This window comes from Halichoerus grypus, chromosome 13 (genome assembly GCF_964656455.1).
Source record: "Halichoerus grypus chromosome 13, mHalGry1.hap1.1, whole genome shotgun sequence".
NCBI classification, from domain to species: domain Eukaryota; kingdom Metazoa; phylum Chordata; class Mammalia; order Carnivora; family Phocidae; genus Halichoerus; species Halichoerus grypus.
In genome coordinates this window covers 23415295-23434479 of record NC_135724.1, presented here as the reverse complement: position 1 = coordinate 23434479, position 19185 = coordinate 23415295, and the positions used below count along the sequence as shown (strand labels likewise).

Genomic DNA, 19185 nt, shown 5'->3' with positions numbered 1-19185 from the left:
TCCCAAGTAGGGGGCCAGGGAGAGTAGTCTCCAGCAGCCCAGCCAGTGGCCTAACAGTTTCTGTCCCGGTCCAGTTTGTAAACACCAGAGAGTAAGTTCCAGGGCAAGGCCATGTGAATGACACACCAGGGGGAGAAACCAGAGGCATATCTCAGTATCCCAGAAACTGTCAAGGAAGCAAGCAGCTTGATTTTACATATTAATTAAAAATTAGAAGCCCTGCCTTTTGGTTCCTGTTTTTACTTCACTCATTCTTCGAGTTCTTCCATCCCACCTGCATAACATAACATTTTATCTTGTTGCCTCTCATTGTTCTCATTACTGGTATTTAAGCCTCCCTGTCTATTTCTTAGTCCTTGGTTCTAGTTTTGGCAGATTTTTTTTCCTTAAATTTTTTTAACTTAGCACTGTTTTAAAGACACTATTAAAATTACTTTCATATTTTATTTTACTCTCTATCACTTACTAGTAATTTCAATGATAAAACATTCTGTAATTATACTTTTTTGCATATAGTCTCATTTGATCATCACAATTATCTGTAAGGTCGATTTGACAAGTGGTGTTATCTTCATTATACAGACTAAATTCGGTATTGGAGAGAAGCAAAACTTTAACCAGGAGTTGAAAATAGATTTCATATAGTAGAATGCTGCTCTTAAGTTAACTACGGAAAGGAAAAACTTTAATTTTCTTTACTCGCAGTTTCAATTCTTCTGGCCACTAAACGTGGGATTTTTTTTTCCCCCACGCCCAGCAATTATCCAATTCTCAGCAGATGCTGACTGAGTTTGCTTTAATTTAACTTAATTCTGACACTGTCCATACGGAGATAGCTTCAGATCCCATAGGTTAAGGGTTCAGTCCCAAAAGACTGCCCCTACTTGAGATGCCAGTTGCAAGTCCCAGGTTGTGACGCATACTTCAGACCAACTCTCTATAAATTGAGGCTTCCCACAACCCCCTCCTGTTTTGATGATTTTCTGTAACGGCACACAGAACTCGGAGAAATACTTTACTTATATTTGCTGATTTATTATAAAAGGATACAACTCAGGAACAGATGGAAGGATACATAGAACTAGGTATTGATGGGAGTGGGGGGTGGGGAGACATAGAGCTTCCTTGCCCTCCCTGAGTGTGCCACCCCCCAGCACCTAGATGTGTCCACCAACATGAAAGCTCATCCGATCTCCTCGTTAAAGAGTCTTCAGGCCCTGCCCACTTCCCTTTCTGGAGGTTCTGGAGTGGGGCAGAAAGTTCCTACTCTAATCACTTGGTGTTGCTGGTGACTAGCTCTATCTGAGGCTTTGTAGTGGTCCACCCTAGGTGGACCATAAACTCAAATGTGATCAAAAGTGGCTTCTTATGAATAACAAAAAATACTCCTATCATTCAGGAAATTCCAAGGATTTTTAGGAGCTCTGTGCCAGAAACTGGGGACAAAAACCAAATATATTTCTTTTTTTTTTTTTAAGATTTTATTTACTTATTTATTTTTTGTGGGGCAGAGGGAGAGCAAGAGGCAGAGAATCTCAAGCAGACTCTCCACTGGAGCCTGTCTTGGGGCTCGACTTCAGGACCCTGAGATCATGACCTGAGCGGAAATCAAGAGTCGGACATTTAAATGACTGAGCCACCCAGGAGCTCCCCCAAATATATTTCTTATTATACCACAAGTACTGATTACAAAATGAAACTTTTTCAGATTGTCTTTGATTTAAAGTAAAAAGTATTCCATACTATATCTTAGATTTGCCTACCTCACCAATATACTGCAATACTAATCCAGTCTTTTGGTACCAAAGTTTTAATTTTGACAAATAATGCTCTCTCCTGGAAGAACCACACAAAAACACATAATCAGTGCTACCATTTCAATCTTTTTAAAATTTATTTTGAAATGATTTGAAAGGCTTTGGTTACATATATCATACTTCTTGGCCCCTTAAGACTTCACTGTGTTTTCAGAACAAGGATATCTCTTCCATATGATTATCAAATACAGAAAGTTTTACAGTACTTTTATTTAAGCTACAGTATATCTTCCAGTTTTGCCAGCTGTCCCAATAAGTGTCCTTGATAGCATTTTTCTTTTGATTCAGGTTTTGTATTTAGTTGTCATATGTTCCATCTTCTTTAAATTACAGTTCCTTACTGTTTGTCTTTCACTGACTTTTTAGAGTGACCCAATTATTTTGTTGTATATCTCTCATAATTCTTTTTTATTATTATTATTGAAGTATATTTGGCGTATGACATTGTATAAATTTAACTTGTATAACATTAATTTGATATATTTATATATTGTAACATGATTGCCATTGTAGTGATAATTATCACCTCTCATGTTATGTAATTATTTCTTTTTAGTGGTTGGAACAATTAAGATCTAGTCTCTTAGAAAGTTTGATGATTATAATACAATATTGTTGTCTATATTCACTATACTATGTATTATATCTTTAGGAGTTGCTTATTTCTTAGGACTCTTACTGCAAGTTTGTACGTTTAAACATCTGTCCTATCCTCCCACCCCAGTCCCCATCTCTCATGATTCTTGATGTCCTTATAATCAGATAGATTTTTTGTTTTTGTGGCCACATTTATGCACCACATTTATATGAAATATCCAGAATAGGTAAATCCATAAAGATAGAAAGCAGGTTGGTGGTTGCAGGTACTGGAGGAGGGGAAGAACTGTTTAATGGGGTAGAGTTTCCTTCTGGGATGGTGAAGATGGTTCGGAACTAGGTGGATGTGGATTGTACAACATTATGGATTTTCTAAATCCCTCTGAATTGTTCACTTTAAAATGGCAAGTTTTGTTATGTGAATTCACTTCCATAAAAATTAACTTAAAAAATAATCCCACTGTAATGGTTTGCTGCACCCCGTATACCCACCTTTATTTCTAAGCAAATAAAAATTCTAGTAAAAAACTTATTGCCAGATAATTGCAATGATTTGTAATGATTAAGATAAATTGGCTTTGCAAAGTGATTTTGAGTGGGAGAATTGACATGCAGAAGGAATCTATTATATTCCCATTTTAAATATTTAACGTGTAACGTGTTATGTAGAGTTTTCCATTTTGAAAAATTCCCATGTGTTTGTGATGGTCGTGAAAGGGCAAAAACATGTTTTCTAGCCAATATGCATGTTTTTTAATATTAAATAACAGGTTTTTATGAAAACAAAAAATATTTAGTACATTACATTTAAACGCTGACTATTATTAGTACATTAAAATTATACAGCTAGATTAAGAATTTGAATAGCTTCTCTTCCTCTGAATGTTTATGCTGCAGGCTTTCCTGTTACTTACTTTTCCACCTTCAACCTAAACTCCCATATGCATTTACATGGGCCGCATGTCTTTGTTTACTGATGTTACCTTGTTTCTTAATCTCTCAATTTCTTTCTTTCTCTCATAATCGGGAGATACAAGCCTTGCCACACTTGTGGCTTAGAAAAAGAATAAATGTTTAGCACACTGTAGTATCCAGTATATACAAAATAGCAATGATTATTAACTAGGGACTTAAGAGTATTGTCAGGAAAAGTCAGTCATTGTCTTCACCCAATTATTACTTTTTTTTACAACGGTTACAACCTCTAGAAACATAAATTTACTTTGATAAGGCTTTTTCAAGTGTGGAAAATTAAGCTTTCCGTATCTGCTTTTGAAAACTGATACCTGATGTGCATGCAGTTCTATAATATGTTTCTCATCCTTTATTTGCTTCTTTTTCCCCAGGTGAAAGGAAAGATGTTGTCCCGGTTAAGAATAGTTGCTACTCCCTGTACTGTAGCATGTCGTCATATGCACATAAAAGAAAAAGGCAAGACACTCATGTTGAACCCAAGAACAAACAAGGTTAGTAACATTAATACTAACATAACATTTTCTCTCTTCCTGGTAAAGGTTTGATATATTTTAGACTGATAAAGTATGAACTTTTTTTATTTTGTAGCTTTATACTAAAACTATTCAGAGGTAGGTGCTTTTTCTGCATGACTTTCCACTTTTCTCCACATGGCAAGAATCATGACTGCTTTATGGCTCCCAGTTTCACCCCTCACAACTTATACCACCAGAAAAAGATTGACTTTGTTTCCTAGTTTCAGCTCAGAAAAATCCCTAGTATAGCAATCTGGCCAGGACTTTTGGCCAGTGTGGGATATTTAGATTTACCCAGCTCAAATCCAATTGAGCCCTTGGAAAATGGGGTTAAAATTGTAAAATGAAATTTTGTCTAATGTCTATACCTCCACCCAGCTTTTTGCACACAAATCATTGCACACAAGTGCTTTTGTCCATTAATCTCACAGTACTGCTTCAAAGTGGAGAGACTTTTTTATACTCTTTATACTCTTGGGGCAGAAGTGATGGGCATTATTTTTTTTTTTTTTTAAGATTTTATTGATTTATTTAATTGACAGAGAGAGAGGGAGAGACAGCGAGAGAAGGAACACAAGTGGGAGAGGGAGAAGCAAGCTTCCCGCCGAGCAGGGAGCCTGATGCGGGGCTCGATCCCAGGACCCTGGGATCATGACCTGAGCTGAAGGCAGTCGCTTAACCGACTGAGCCACCCAGGCGCCCCAGTGATGGGCATTATTGATATCTAGTCTTGCCTTTATTCCATGTCCAAGCTGTGTTCAGTGGGCAAGCCCCTCTCTATTTTCTAGTGGTGATATTAATTAGTAAGTACACATACTTCTAGAAAGAGATTTTTTCACGGAAAGCTTGTAAGAGGGTACATTGAGTTCATTGTAATATGTGAAATTTACCTCTTGGGAATAATGCATTCAGATTAAGGTGTGATTTATTTTAAAACAACGGTCATCAGAAATTTGCCAATCCCACTTGTTTCCCATGATGGGGGTTGAGGATAACTAATTGTACAGTATGATATGTTTTGAAGGATTTCAGGCCTACAAAGGGAAATTGACCAAGGGTTACCCAGAGTGCCTTATCTTTGCATTTTTGGTACCTTGGACAGAATGAGAATTCAGCAGGCAGTAGTGAATTAAATGAAGCTTAATGAGGGATTTTCTAATCCTCTCTTGTTTTTGCCTCGCTTCCCCAAATCTTGCTTGCTCTTCAAGATGCAACTCATTCAAAATCCAGTTCTCCTGTAGAGCCTTTTCATACACCAGAGACTGGAATAATCGCTCCCTTCTCTGAAACCCTGTAGCAGTTTTTATCTTCCTGTTCCTATGGCAAGTAATCAATATCTGTTGCTGTGTGCTTCCTTTCATGTCTTAAGTTGTCATTGAAGTAATTGTTGGTATTTACGTTTCCATGAATTTGTATTTCTTAACTGTATTTCAGGTTCCTTTGGGGCAGGGACCATTCAAAATTTTATATTTTTTACAATGCCACAGATATAGTAAATATTTGCTAATTATATTGTTCTTATTTTATTTTTATCCTTACAGAAACTATTTAAAATGTACTATGAGAGAATGGTGAGAAATGTATAAAGTACATTAAGTGGCAAGTTAATTTTAAGGAGGAGGGTAGTCTAAAATGCATTACAATACTTCTGTAAAGAAAATAAAATCTAGGGGCGCCTGGGTGGCTCAGGCGTTAAGTGTCTGCCTTCGGCTCAGGTCATGATCCCAGGGTCCTGGGATCGAGTCCCGCATCGGGCTCCCTGCTCCGCGGGGAGCCTGCTTCTCCCTCTGCCTCTGTCTCTCTCTCTCTCTGTCTCTCATGAATAAATAAATAAAATCTTTAAAAAAAAAAAAAAAGAGTATGTTGCTGCTATGATTAATAAAATAGTAATTTTAGGCAGTATTGAATTCTTTTAAGATTGTGATCTTTTAAGATGTTCTGTAATCACTGTCTACTAAAGGCAGACCTGTTATTATGTCTTTCAGGCTTTTTCATTGTGGTAAATAGTGTACAGTTTACAGTTGTAACAATTTAAAAGTGTATAGGTCAGTGACATTAAGTACATTCAGTGTGGTGCCTCCATCACCTGAAATGGAAACCCAGGAGCCATTCCGCAGTCACCTCCCCTTCCCCCTCCCCCTCCCCCTTCTCAGCCCCTGGCAACCCCGAATCTGTTTCTCTTCCTATAGATTTGCCTATTCTGGTATGAACATGAAATTCTTTACGAAATTTTTTAAAAGTCCTTATACTTCAAAGGATTGGACATCATTGTGCTAGGTTATAAGCAGGAGTTTCAGTGTGAATTTGAATTTACTAGCCATGAAACAATCACGCTTCATTTAACCTCTCCAGACCTCAGTTTTCTCACTGAAATCATGTAGGTAATATAGCATTTTGAAATATTCAAAAGGCTGTGCAAGTGGAAGATTGGATTTCCCCTTTTCTCCTCATGCTCATTTGGTAACCTTTTTAATAATTTTTTGTTTTTTGGTTTTTTTTTTAAAGATTTTATTTATTTATTTGACAGAGAGAGACACAGCAAGAGAGGGAACACAAGCAGGGGGAGTGGGAGAGGGAGAAGCAGGCTTCCCGCCGAGCAGGGAGCCCGATGTGGGGCTCGATCCCAGGACCCTGGGATCATGACCTGAGCCGAAGGCAGACACTTAACGACTGAGCCACCCAGGCGCCCCTAAATAATTTTTTGAAACTCAGCTCTGCATCCTTTCCTGTAGGAAGCATGCACTTTCCAGTTTGTACCTGGAGCACTGGTTTTATGGTTCTTAGTTCTGTGAGGGTTTTGTTTGTTTTTATTTTAACTTCCCCTGGCTGGATCTCTAATAGTAAACTAATTCAAATTTTTCTTATTTTTTGCATAAATAATAATTATATTATGACTAATAAAAGAAAGAAAAATCACATTCCTACCATCCCAGTATATCATCTGTTTTTATTTTACCAAAATGCCCCTAAAATTATATTTACTGGGACACCTGGGTGGCTCAGTCAGTTAAGCAGCTGCCTTCCACTCAGGTCAGGATCTCAGGGTCCTGGGATCGAGTCCCACATCGGGCTCCTTGCTCAGCGGGGAGTCTGCTTCTCCCTCTGCCTGCTCTGCCTGCCGCTTCCCCTACTTGTGCTTTCTCTCTCTCTGACAAATAAATAAAATCTTTTAAAAAAAGTATATTTACTTTGAAGATCATAGGATATAATTTTATATGCCATTTTACTACTGGGAAGAGTATATTATAAATAATCTCCATGATCCTTCATAAGCCTTCTGTATATGGCTGCATAATAGTCCAGTAGGTAGATTTGGAATCACAGAGACTGAAGAGAGACCCAGTTTGACCCTTACAGGCTTGTAATCTTCAGGGTAGATATAACCTCTTTGGATCCCAGTTTCTTCCCCTAGACTGCTGTGGAGAAAAAGGAAAATTATAAAGCTACTTTAGGCACTCTAAATTCTATGTAAGTGTGAGTAACTCCTTTCAGGGGATGTTTTATAATTTAGTTAGCCATGATGCTATTGTTGAATATCGTTTTCAGTCTTGACATTATGAATCATTAGTTATTAGTTAGCAGTTTTGTAAGTAGGTATTTGGTAACTTTGTAATTCCTGACAGTTTATTCTAACTGCACTTGGAGGGAAACAAATAGAAGGAGATTTTTCTTTCTTCCCAGTGTGTACCTATACATTCAAATCTAGTTAACGGATTTTTATCAATATTGGCTTATGTGAAGAAACTGGGTGTGTCTAAAGGAAAATAGCTCAGGGGATCTTTCAGGATCAGCCAAAGGAGGCACACTTCCACTATGTTAATTGGGAGGGTATTGCTGTGGCGTAGATGAGAAAAGGGCAGACATGGTGGGACAGGTGGCTGGGGTGGGGGTTCCCCACTCAGCTCAGAGTCTGCTTGAGATTCTCCCTCTCCTTTTGTCCCTCCCACTGCTCGCACACACTCTCTCTCTCTCAATAAATAAATAAGTAAAATCTAGAGTTGGACATCCAACTGACTGAGCTACCCAGGCACCCCAAATAAAACGCTTTTAAGTGTCCCTTAAACCTAAGTAGGAGATGGCAGTGACACCTTGTGTAGCCAACTCATTTATCTTTGGCAGTAGGGTAGGTGAAGCACCTTTAAGTGAACTAATTAGTTCATTTAAATCTAAAGTTTAGGGGTGTCTGGCTGGCTTAGCATTCGACTCTTGATCTCAGGGTCATGAGTTCATCCCCGCATTAGGTGCGGAGGTTACTTAAATAAATAAATGAATAATTTAAAAAAATGAATGAAGTTTAGCTTTTCCACTTTAGCCTTGTACTAGTGTGGGAAAAGGAAGTAAGGGTGACAGTTTGGGTTTTACCTCTTTTATATATCCCAGCCTTAGGTGAAATATTACAAGGAGAATCATGAGGTGCAAAGATTTAGTGATTTCAGTCTCCTCCCTTTTCTCCTTTTCCAGTGTAGCTAAAGGTTTGTCAATTTGGTACATCCTTTGAAAGAACCAACTTTTGGGTTCACTGATTTATTTTTCCAGTTGTTTTTTCTGTTTTCTATTTCATTTATTTTCACTCTGATCTTTTGTATTTCCTTCTTTTTTGCTTCAGGTTTAGTTTGTTCTTTCTCTCCCCCACTAGTTTCTTAAGGTGGAAGTTTAGATTATTGAATTGAGATCTTTCTACCTTTTTAATGTGGACGCTTACAGCTGTAAATTTCCCAGTAGGCATTGCTTTCACTGCATCCCCATAAGTTTTGGTATGTATGTCTTAATTCATCTCCAAGTATCTTCTAATTTCCTTTGTGATTTCTTCTTTGGTCAATTGGTCATTTAGGAGTGTGTTGTTTAAAATCCATGTATTTGTGAATTCCCCAAATTACCTTCTATTATTGATTTTTAATCTCATTGCATTATGGTTGGAGATCATACTTTGGATGATTTAAATCCTTTTAAATTTAATGAGACTTGTTTTATGGTTTAACGTGTGGTGCGTCCTGGAGAATATTCTGTGGGCACTCGGTTTGAAGGATGCATATCCTGCTGCTGTTGTGTGGAGTGTGCCATACACGTCTGTCATGTCTAGTCGCTTTATAGTGTTGTTCAGGTCTTCTGTTTTCTTCTGATTTTTGGTGTAGTTGTTTTCTCCATTATTGGAAGTGAGGTATTGAAGTCTCCAACTTGTCTTTCTTCCTAGGATTCTGTCAGATTTTGCTTCATGTATTTCTGGGCCTTTTTCACAGATGCGTATATATTTATAATTGTTACATCTTCTTAATGGATTGACCCTTTTATCATTATAAAATGTCCTTCTCTGTGAACAATGTGTGTTTCCCAATCTATTTTGTTTGTCATTAATTTAGCCATTCTAGCTGTCTTTGGGTTACTATTTACATGGTATATGTTTTTCCATCCTTTTACTTTCTACCTAATTGTGTTTTGAATCAAAGTGTGTCTCCTGTAGACAGCATAAAATTAGATCATGTTCTCCATCTTGCCAATCCATGCCTTTTTATTATAGATTTTAATCCATTTACATTATATAATGGTTGATAAGATACAATTTATGTCTGTCATTATGTCTGTTGGTTTTCTAAGTGTCTTGTCTTTTTTGTCCCTCTCTTTCTCCATTGTTCCCTTCCTTTGTGTTAAATTGATATTTTCTAGTATACCGTTTTAATTCCCTTGTCACTTCTTCTACTGCCATTTTCTGATTTATTTTCTTAGTGGTTTGTCCTGGGAATTATAATTACCATCTTTATAACAGTGAAATTCAGATTGATTCCAACTTAATTTTAATAGTACATAAAAACTGTTCCTGTAGGGGCGCCTGGGTGGCTCAGCTGTTAATCGTCTCCCTTTGGCTCAGGTCATGATCCCAGGGGGCTGGGATCGAGCCCCGCATCGGGCTCCCTGCTCCGCTAGAAGCCTGCTTCTCCCTCTCCCACTCCCCCTGCTTGTGTTCCCTCTCTCACTGTGTCTCTCTCTGTCAAATAAATAAATAAAAATCTTTAAAAATAATAATAAAAAAATAAAAACTGTTCCTGTATAGTTCCATCCTTTCCTTTGTCTGCTTTTTCATAAAAATTACATGTTTATACATTGTGTGACCATCAATACAGATTTATAATTATTTCTTTGTGTAGTCTTTTTTTTTTTTAAAGATTTTATTTATTTTTTGACAGAGAGAGACAGCAAGAGAGGGAACACAAGCAGGGGGGCGTGGGAGAGGGAGAAGCAGGCTCCCCACTGAGCAGGGAGTCCAGTGTGGGGCTTGATCCCAGGACCCTGGGATCATGACCTGAGCCGAAGGCAGACGCTTAACGACTGAGCCACCCAGGCACCCTGTGTGTGTGTAGCTGTCTAAGTCAGGTAGGAGAGACGAAGAGCTACAAACAAAAAAAAATACATTGATACCGACTTTTATATTTACCTATATGGTGATCCTACTTGTGTTCTTGATTTCTTCATGTAGATTTGAGTTACTGTCTAGTGTCTTTATTTCAGCCTGAAGGACTCCCTTTGATATTCCTTGTGAGACAGGCCTGCCAACAACGAGTTCTCTATTTTTATTTGAAAATATCTAAATATCTTCTTCATTTTTGGATAATGTTGTAAGGATTTAGAAATTCTTGGTGGACAGTTTTTTCTTTCAGCACTTTTAATATGTCATTCTACTGCCTTATGGCCTCTGTGGTTTCTGTTAAGAAATTAGCTGTTCCTCTTTTTGAGGATCCCCTGTACATGATGAGTGACTTCTCTCTGCTTTCACGTTTCTTCTTTTGTCTTTTAACAGTTTGAATATGATGTGTCTAGGTGTAGATCTCTTTGAGTTTTTTTCTGATTGCAGCTGTTGAGATTCTAGGATGTGTGTTTCTTCTAGGGGTAATGTTACTCATCAAATTTGAGAAGCTTTTGACCATTATTTCTTCAAATATTCTTTTATCCTTTTCTCTCCTTGCCTTCTGGGACTCCTCTTATGCATATGTTGGCACACTTGATGGTGTCCCACAGGTCTCTGAGGCTCTGTTCATATTCACTCATTGCTTTTTCTTTCTGTTTCTCAAACTGGATAATCTCAATTGATTTTTCTTGTGTTTGCTGATCCTTTCTTCCACCTGCTCAAATCTGCTGTTCAGCCCCTCTGAATTTTTTTATTTCAGTTATTGTACTTTGAATTCCAGAATTTCTATATTTGGTTCTTTTCATTGATATGTTGTAGTTGGATATCATTCTTGTACTTCCCTTTAGTTTTTTTTTTTTTAAAGATTTTATTTATTTATTTGACAGAGCAAGAGACAACAAGAGAGGGAACACAAGCAGGGGGAGTGGGAGAGGGGAAGCAGGCTCCTCGCTGAGCAGGGAGCCCATGTGGGTCTCGATCCCCAGGACCCTGGGATCATGACCTGAGCCAAAGGCAGACGCTTAACGACTGAGCCACCCAGGGGCCCCTCCCTTTAGTTCTTTAGATGTGGTGTCTTTTTGTTCTTTGAATATATTTAAAATCACTAAAGTCTAGTACAATGTTTGAGCTTCCTCAGGGACAGTTTCTATTAACTACCCTTTTTTCCTGTGCGTGAGCCAGACTTTGTCTTTTTGCATGTCTTACAATTTTTTGTTGAAAACTGGACATATTCAACAATGTGGCTGCTCTGGAAACCGGATATTCCTCCCAGGGTTTGTTGTATTGCTATTGTCTATTTAGTGACATTTCTGAACTAATTCTTTTAATGTGTGTAAAGTATAATTGAACGACTTCTTTAAAGTCTTTATTCTTGTTTTGATATGCCCACGAAAGTCTGCTTTGTTAGCTTAGTGGTCAACTAATGACTAGACGGAGACTTAAATACCTAAGGGCTCTGTGTACATGTTGGGGCATGCCTTTAGGACTCGGGCAGTTTACAACTACACATCAGCCTTCACTTCCTGCTTACACAGAGGCTCAAGGTTAGCCAGAGGTGGGAGCTAAGGGCCTTCCCAAATCTTTCCTGGACTTGCCTGTAGCTCACGGTGACCGTCTAGATTCTTAGGAATATGTCAAGCTTTTCAAATTCCCACTCACCATGTGCACATTTTGTTCCTCAGCTTTTCGTTTTCAGCTTTTTGGTTAACCTATTGTTTGCCTCAGCTGTCATCCACTGCCTTAGGCAGCTGCCATGTTAAATAATTACCTCTGATTGTTTTCAACAAGCTCTTCTGGAGAAAAAGCTGTTCACACTGGGTGAACTCCAAATCAGATTAAATAAAGATAGCCTTGCAAGTGGAGTCTTCCACTGAACCACCAGACAAGTCAAATAATGACAAATTTCCTGAGTATGGGGCTTTAGAATTATCTCTAGCCTCCCTCTAGTAGCTGCCAGGCTGTTTTTCAAAGCGATTGCTTCATAGTGATTGCTGTTTTCTAGGCTACTATGGAGCTGGGGAGGGAAGCATAGGAATAAGGCAAATAAAAATGTCATAAAGCTTGCTGTTCTTTTGAGAATTCAGCTGTTTTTCTTGAATAGAATGTTCCCTGATTGATGAAGCCTTTGGTTAGTTTCCAGAATTCTGAAGAAGTTTATTCTGATCACTTGGCCAGTGTTCTTACTGCTTTTATAGAGGAAAAGATTTGGGAAGTCCTTACTCTGGCATTTTCACTGCCATTAGTTGGATGAAAAGAATTTAACACACAACTGAATATCAGAAATTGGAAAAGATTTTCTTATGACATACGTTAATTTCTTCCTAAGTATCATTGCTTCTTTTGCCCTCTTCAACTCAGCGTCACCTCTTTCTAGCCAAGGGTAGCTTCTGTCATCAGTTTGGTCTGTGTTCTTTCAAGCTGTATTCTGTTAATTTCGTTTCTAATGTATGCAGGCATCTGTGTGTAATATGTATTTTATGGGGGTTTTCTGAACATAATAGTCAACATTGAGTGTGTTTGATTTGCAGCTTGCTTTTTTTCCTTAACTATGTGTCTGAGAGATACTTCTACATAATTGGAGATCTGTGTTTAAGTGTATGGTGTGTCATGGTATGGAAATACCATAGGTTCCTTAACTGTTCCATGATTGATGGACTTTTAGGTAGTTTGTAATAGTTAAGAGAACTAGAAACAGTACTATAACTAATCTTTTTGTATACGCCTCTTTATTTTATGTATGAATATTTCTCTAAGATGGCTGTCTAGAAATAGTGTATATACATTAAAATTTAAGAATATTTTTAAGTTGTCTTCTAGAAACTTAAACCTGTTTACATTTCCAGCAATGGTATGTGAGAGTAACTCTTTTACCACACCCTTACCAACACTAGAGATGATCAGTCTTACAAATTTTTTACAGTCTGGGCAAAATGATATCTTACTGATTTAAAAAAAATTTACATTTAAATTACATTTTGTAGGATAGCACCATTGCAACCTCAGTAAGCAATAAATTTTCATCCTTTTCTCCTTTTTAGGGAATGGCATTTACATTACAAGAACGACAAATGCTTGGTCTTCAAGGACTTCTACCTCCCAAAATAGAGACACAAGATATTCAAGCTTTACGATTTCATAGAAACGTGAAAAAATTGAATGGCCCTTTGGAAAAGTAAGAGTTGATTAGATGTTTAGTTATTTATTGATGCTCTGATCAGAAAAATTGGGAGCATGATGGTTATTATTGTATAAGAAATATGCAGTCTTATAATGAAGTTTGTGTTTTAGGCAGTTAACTGTTATTTTATAATGATTATGTTTCCTTTATTTCACTGAATACTTGTGTTCACTGTTGTAAAATTTAGCAGAAATCTATTTTTTAAGCTTAAAATCACAGAGCATTTCAGCCTTGAATGGAATGTTAGAAGCAAAAGCTATCATCTGATTTGTACCCTTTCTATTCAACAACTTTTATTAATCCTCTACTTTGTGTGTGCCACTGTACTAACCACTGCGGTTGTAAAGTAGGTAAAAGACAGGTGACCATTTAATATATCATCCAATCCAGGGGAGTGAAAAAGAGAAGTAACTGAAACTGTCCCAGGCGAACTAGAATGTGTTGCCACCCCAGTAACACACAGCCCTGCCTTCTAGGAGCTCATCAGTAGTTACACTGTGATCATCATTGTACTCTATACTGCAGTGTGCAGAACAATGACAAAAAGGTACATGCAGAGGATGTTCTGAAAGTTCGGCCCCTAGCCGAACTTAGGGAGTCCGTTAGAGCTTCCTAGAGGAAGTGATGCCTGAGCTGAGTTTTAAACAGTATGTTACAGGTGGCAGGTAAAAGGAGAAAGAAGGGCAAGGTATTCTGTGTAGAGGGATCAGTCTGAATGCAGAATTAGAAATATCTTTTGGGTTTGTTAAGTACGGGAAATTGTTTGATGACAGGTGAGAGTGGTTTCTTTGATCTGTCAGGGCAAAAGGAAGAGTACAATAGACTGAGAAATGATTGAGAGGAAAGGAAATGCACTTTTTCAAGAAGTTAGGTAAGGGGATAGGAAAGACACTGAACAGTAAGTAAAGCAAGACTTGGGTTTATAGTCCTGCTTGGGGACTATATTTTGCGGGGGGTGGTATTTTTCAGGCTAGAAGGAAGTTGAAGGTGCTTGCGCTGTGAGGAATGAGCCCAGAAGAAAGGGTAACTGATAGAACAAGATCCCAGAGAATGGAAAGGGACATAGGGTCAAGTGCAAAAGTAGAGCTCATAGGGTCAAATGCAAAGATAGAGAGCACTGGGTTGGGTACAGAGGTAGAGGCTGGCCTTGAACAAGAAAAAAGAACAGCTCATTCTCTGAGGCGAGATTGAAGATAAAATACAGACACAGGTAAGAAGGTGGTGTATGTAGGTGGTGGAGCAGAGCTTGTGAGATCTCATCCCACCTGATGACCTTGATTCTCTCTATGATGTAGAATATGAAGGTTGTGGCTAAGATTTATAAGGACCAAGGTTAAATAGAATTGGTAAGGAGAGTGATAAATGTTTAGAACAGCCATTTAGCCAAAAGTGAAGCTGAACAAGGACAGATTAAAGGCATGGGTAGGCCCGGAAGGCCTAGTGGCATAATCTTATTTGTATTGATGCCATTCTGTCCAGCAATGTTATTTTTCCACAGAAAAGGTAAAATGTAACAGTAATTCAGGTTTGGGGTTTGCTGGGCTGGCAAAGATGCTACATTAATTCATTCAGCTAATATTCATTCAGGGCTCTTATGTGCCAGGCATTGTTTTAAGCTCTAGAACTACAAAAATGAGAAATTCAGCCCTTGCCTTCAGGGGGTTCATGGCTGGAAAAGACTGACGCTGTGGCAGGGTAGTGCGGTGATAAAGGTGCGGGGGTGTTCCACAGTGGTGAAGATTTGTTGAGAGTGAGAGGCTTGCTCATGGGATCCAGAGTGGGGAAAAAAGAGAGGCCAGGAGGGAGCCTAATAGAAAAGGAGGAAATGAAGCGATCCAGAAGTCAGAGGTCTCCCTAAGAACTGTGAAGTGGGGCATTATATAGCTAGCCAAAGGGGAGAGGGTTATGATCAGAGTACTGCATTAGTGGCATTCGAGATTTCTGAGCTGTAACAGTCCTAGGTGAGGACAAGATCCAGTGGGAAGCATTCAGAAGAGTGACCAAAGTGAAATGAAGGTGAAAGTGAACCTACTGGTATTATTTCTGTCTGCAATAGCTACATAGAAAATATTATTCCTCTTATAAATGGAATCACTTCTCCCTATTTGTTCACCAAATATTTGCACACCACTTATATTCCATTAACTTTGCTAGTTACTGGAAATACAGATTTATATAAGGCAATAGTCCCTAGCTCATGGTATCATCCAGGCTGGAGGGAAGACAAAGTCAGGAAGTGGAGTGAGAATTGCAGAAGTAGGAGTAGGGTGTTGAGGGACCTGAAAACAGGAAAATCTGTGCAGAGTATGTGTGGTGGGGGAGGGGAACGGTCAGAAAGGGAGAGTGTGCCACCTGTGTTTGATTCAGGGAGTGTAAGTATGGGACTGTGCATGGATGGAGGGTGTTCCAGGCAAAGGGTGTCTTGTATATAGCAACACCAAGGTAAGAGATGTGGTGCATTTGAGAAACTGAAGTAATTTCAGTAGGAAGATGAGGCTAGAAAGTAGGCAGAGGTCTTGTTAACCGTTTTAGAAGCATAAGCCTATTTAATGGGTGTTTGGAAGGCATTCAAGGAGAATAGAAATGGTCGGAGTTATTTTTTTAAGAGAAGAATAGATTGGAGCAGGGGGGCAAAGTTCTTAAAGTGGTGCGCCTGGGTGGCTCAGTCAGTAAAGCGTCCAACCCTTGATTTCAGCTCAGGTCATGATCGCAGGGTTGTGAGACTGAGCCCTGAGTTGGGCTCCATGCTGGCGTGGAACCTGCTGAAGATTCACTCTCCTCTCTCTGCCCCCACCTCTAAAAAAAGAAAGAAAGAAAGTTCTTGAGGTAGCCCAAGTGAGAAATGATGTTGGCTTGGACAGAGTGAGGGTGGAGGGGAGTTATAGGTATATTTTAAAATTATTTAGCATGTGGACACTGTAGGTCTTGTTGATTTATTAGACTAGGGTAAGACAGAGTGGGAGAGGAAGAAATCAAGAATGGGATCTCAGATCCCCATTCGGTCAGATGATAATAGGAGAGACAAGTTTGAGTGAAAAGTAATGAGTCCGTTTTACACATACTTAATTCAAGATGATCACTGGCTTTTTTCTTTTTCTTTCTTTTTTAAAAGTAGAAGCATCTACAGCTTTTTATTTTTTTAAGTTCATTTATTTTATTTTATTTTTTTAGTTATCTGTATACCCAACATCAAACTCACAACCCTGAGATCGAGAGTCACACACTCTTCTGACTGGGTCAGCCAGGCGCCCTGTCATTGGTTTTTTTCAAGTCAACATTTCCCAGTTTTCTAAACTTTATTCTTGAAAAGCCATTTATTATATATGTATACAAATTTACCATTGCCTTTGTGGTACCGCTGCACTCTGTATGGACCTTATAACGCATTTAAGCTACTGGATTCTAACTCCACAAGGGCAGGGGTCACTTCTTACATCCTGGGAGTCCAACATAGTGCCTGGCACATAGTATTTAGTAAATAGTTGAATGAATGCCACTTTATTTATTTTTATTTTTTTATTATGTTATGTTAGTCACCATACAATACACCATTAGTTTTTGATGTGATGATCCACGGTTCATTGTTTCCATATAACACCCAGTGCTCCATGCAGTACGTGCCCTCCTCAATACCCGTCACCGGGCTAACCCATCCCCCATCCCCCCTCCCCTCTAAAACCCTCAGTTTGTTTCTCAGAGTCCATAGTCTCTCATGGTTCATCTCTCCCTCCGATTTCCCCCCCTTCATTTTTCCCTTCCTTCTCCTAATGTCTCCATGCTATTCCTTATGTTCCACAAATAAGTGAAACCATATGATAATTGACTTTCTCTGCTTGACTTATTTCACTTAGCATAATCTTCTCCAGTCCCATCCATGTTGATGTAAAAGTTGGGTATTCATCCTTTCTGATTGAATGCCACTTTATTTTGCTTCCATATTTACATGTCAGTCACCTTGAAGGTTATTTCCTTGTGAGTAGGGTGGTCTCCTGGTAGTCTTTGCATTTCTAGTGCCTGGTACAGAGCCTGACTCACAGTAAGGGCTCAATAAATGTTAGCTGTTGTTTCTGCTGTTCTCCTCCTCCTCTTCTTTGTTATCATCATCTACCATTTAAGAACATTTTTATTTTTGTTAATTTTTGTCCTTGGTGTTAAAAATGATAATTTAGGGTTTTGTTTTCTGGTAGGAAGGGGAGTCCTCAGTTTTAGATGTTTACATATAACTTCTAATTCTAAAGGCCAAAACTTTGAGTGTAAATGCTGACTGATGTAGACATTATTTACTATGCTTAATTTCAGATACATCTATATAATGGGAATACAAGAAAGAAATGAGAAGTTGTTTTATAGAATTCTGCAAGATGATATTGAAAGTCTGATGCCAATTGTATATACACCAACAGTGGGTCTTGCCTGCTCCCAATATGGACACATCTTTAGAAGACCTAAGTAAGGCTTATTTTTAAAGATATATTTGTAAATGATTATTGTATAGGAAAAATAGCACTCCCTAACACCTCTTACATTTCTCCTTTATGTATTACAGTCTTATGTCAATCACATTTCCCACCTCACAAAAGCTTAATTTGGACAAAAAGGGGTTAATAAAAACCCAGCATGTTCATATCTTGTTTTTGTAGAAATGGCAACATTCATTCCTAATCTTCTGCAAGTTATTATGATTGGTAGAAGAACTGTGCATTTCTGTACAAAAATGGGGGGGCGTACTATTAATTTTGGTGGCAGGTTCTCCAGAGTTATCATTAATGTCAGTTTGACAGTCTGCCCACATTAAAAGATTCTAATTTTTTTTGTTGGCTTTAATCTCTGTTGTTTGTTCTTTTTTATGAGCTTCTCCAAATTTTAATTTCAAATAGCTCTAGCACCTCAAATATTTTAAATAGAAAGAGTACGGAAATGGGCATCTACTTAAGTCTTTCCATAAGTCACTTTCTCCCTCTGAATCTGTTTTCTCATAAAATAGGGATGCTAGTACCTATTAAAGAGCAGCTGAGAAGGTCAGATGAGGAACTGATGGGACAATGATTAGTTTGTGTTTTCTTGTTGCGCTCCTCTAACCTATTGGCATTTTCAACAGTCCTCACACCTTTCCCATGTCCTGCTTACATATCGATACAAATGTAGACCTTCAGACAATGCATGATAGCATTGATCTTCACTCTCCCCTCATCTAGCCTAGTGGCTTTCAGACTTTAATGTGTGTACAAAACAGCTGTGGGACTTAAAATGTTGATCCGTGCCAACCTTCCTCTCTTTCCCATTCCCAAGATTCTAATGAAAAAGAGAAAGTTGTAGAGGTCTGGATTTTAATGAACACAGTTGGTGATGGTATTGCAGGTGTTCCCTGGAAGACACTTTGAGAACACTGTCTGTTCTATGTGCTGCCATCAATTAATGTGTGTTAAACAATTTGTTACGTTAACCCAGCTGTTCAGCTCTTTTATAGTTCTTTTTCATTCAGAATAGTGGTTCTCAATCCAGATTAAAGGACAAGGAGAAACTTAAAAATATATTTATGCCTGGGCCCCACCTATAGAGATTCTGATTCAGTCAGTCTGGAGTTGAGCCCCCAGGTAGGTGTTTCATAAAAGTTCCTGGTGTAGTTCTGATGTGTACCCAGCGCTCAGAACTGACATGAAGCATAAAGAATATGGCTTTGGGGTGAGGGCAGATACTGTGTCTTTT

The 19185-nt window shown here is 38.4% G+C and overlaps 1 protein-coding gene across 4 annotated transcripts in view; it reads left to right on the top strand.

Annotated features, from left to right (window-relative positions):
- Positions 1–19185, top strand: part of ME2 (malic enzyme 2) — a 54202-nt gene that overhangs the window by 3522 nt on the left and 31495 nt on the right. For 3 of the 4 annotated variants that reach the window (XM_036064739.2, XM_078060296.1, XM_078060297.1), the window contains 3 exons: positions 3761–3880; positions 13340–13473; positions 17779–17928. In XM_036064739.2, coding sequence (XP_035920632.1) covers positions 3773–3880; positions 13340–13473; positions 17779–17928 — 392 coding nt within the window. In that variant the 5' untranslated portion in view covers positions 3761–3772. Of the gene's footprint in view, positions 1–3760; positions 3881–5112; positions 5227–13339; positions 13474–17778; positions 17929–19185 lie in introns of those variants that run through there. The other variant, XM_036064741.2, reaches the window with a different exon arrangement.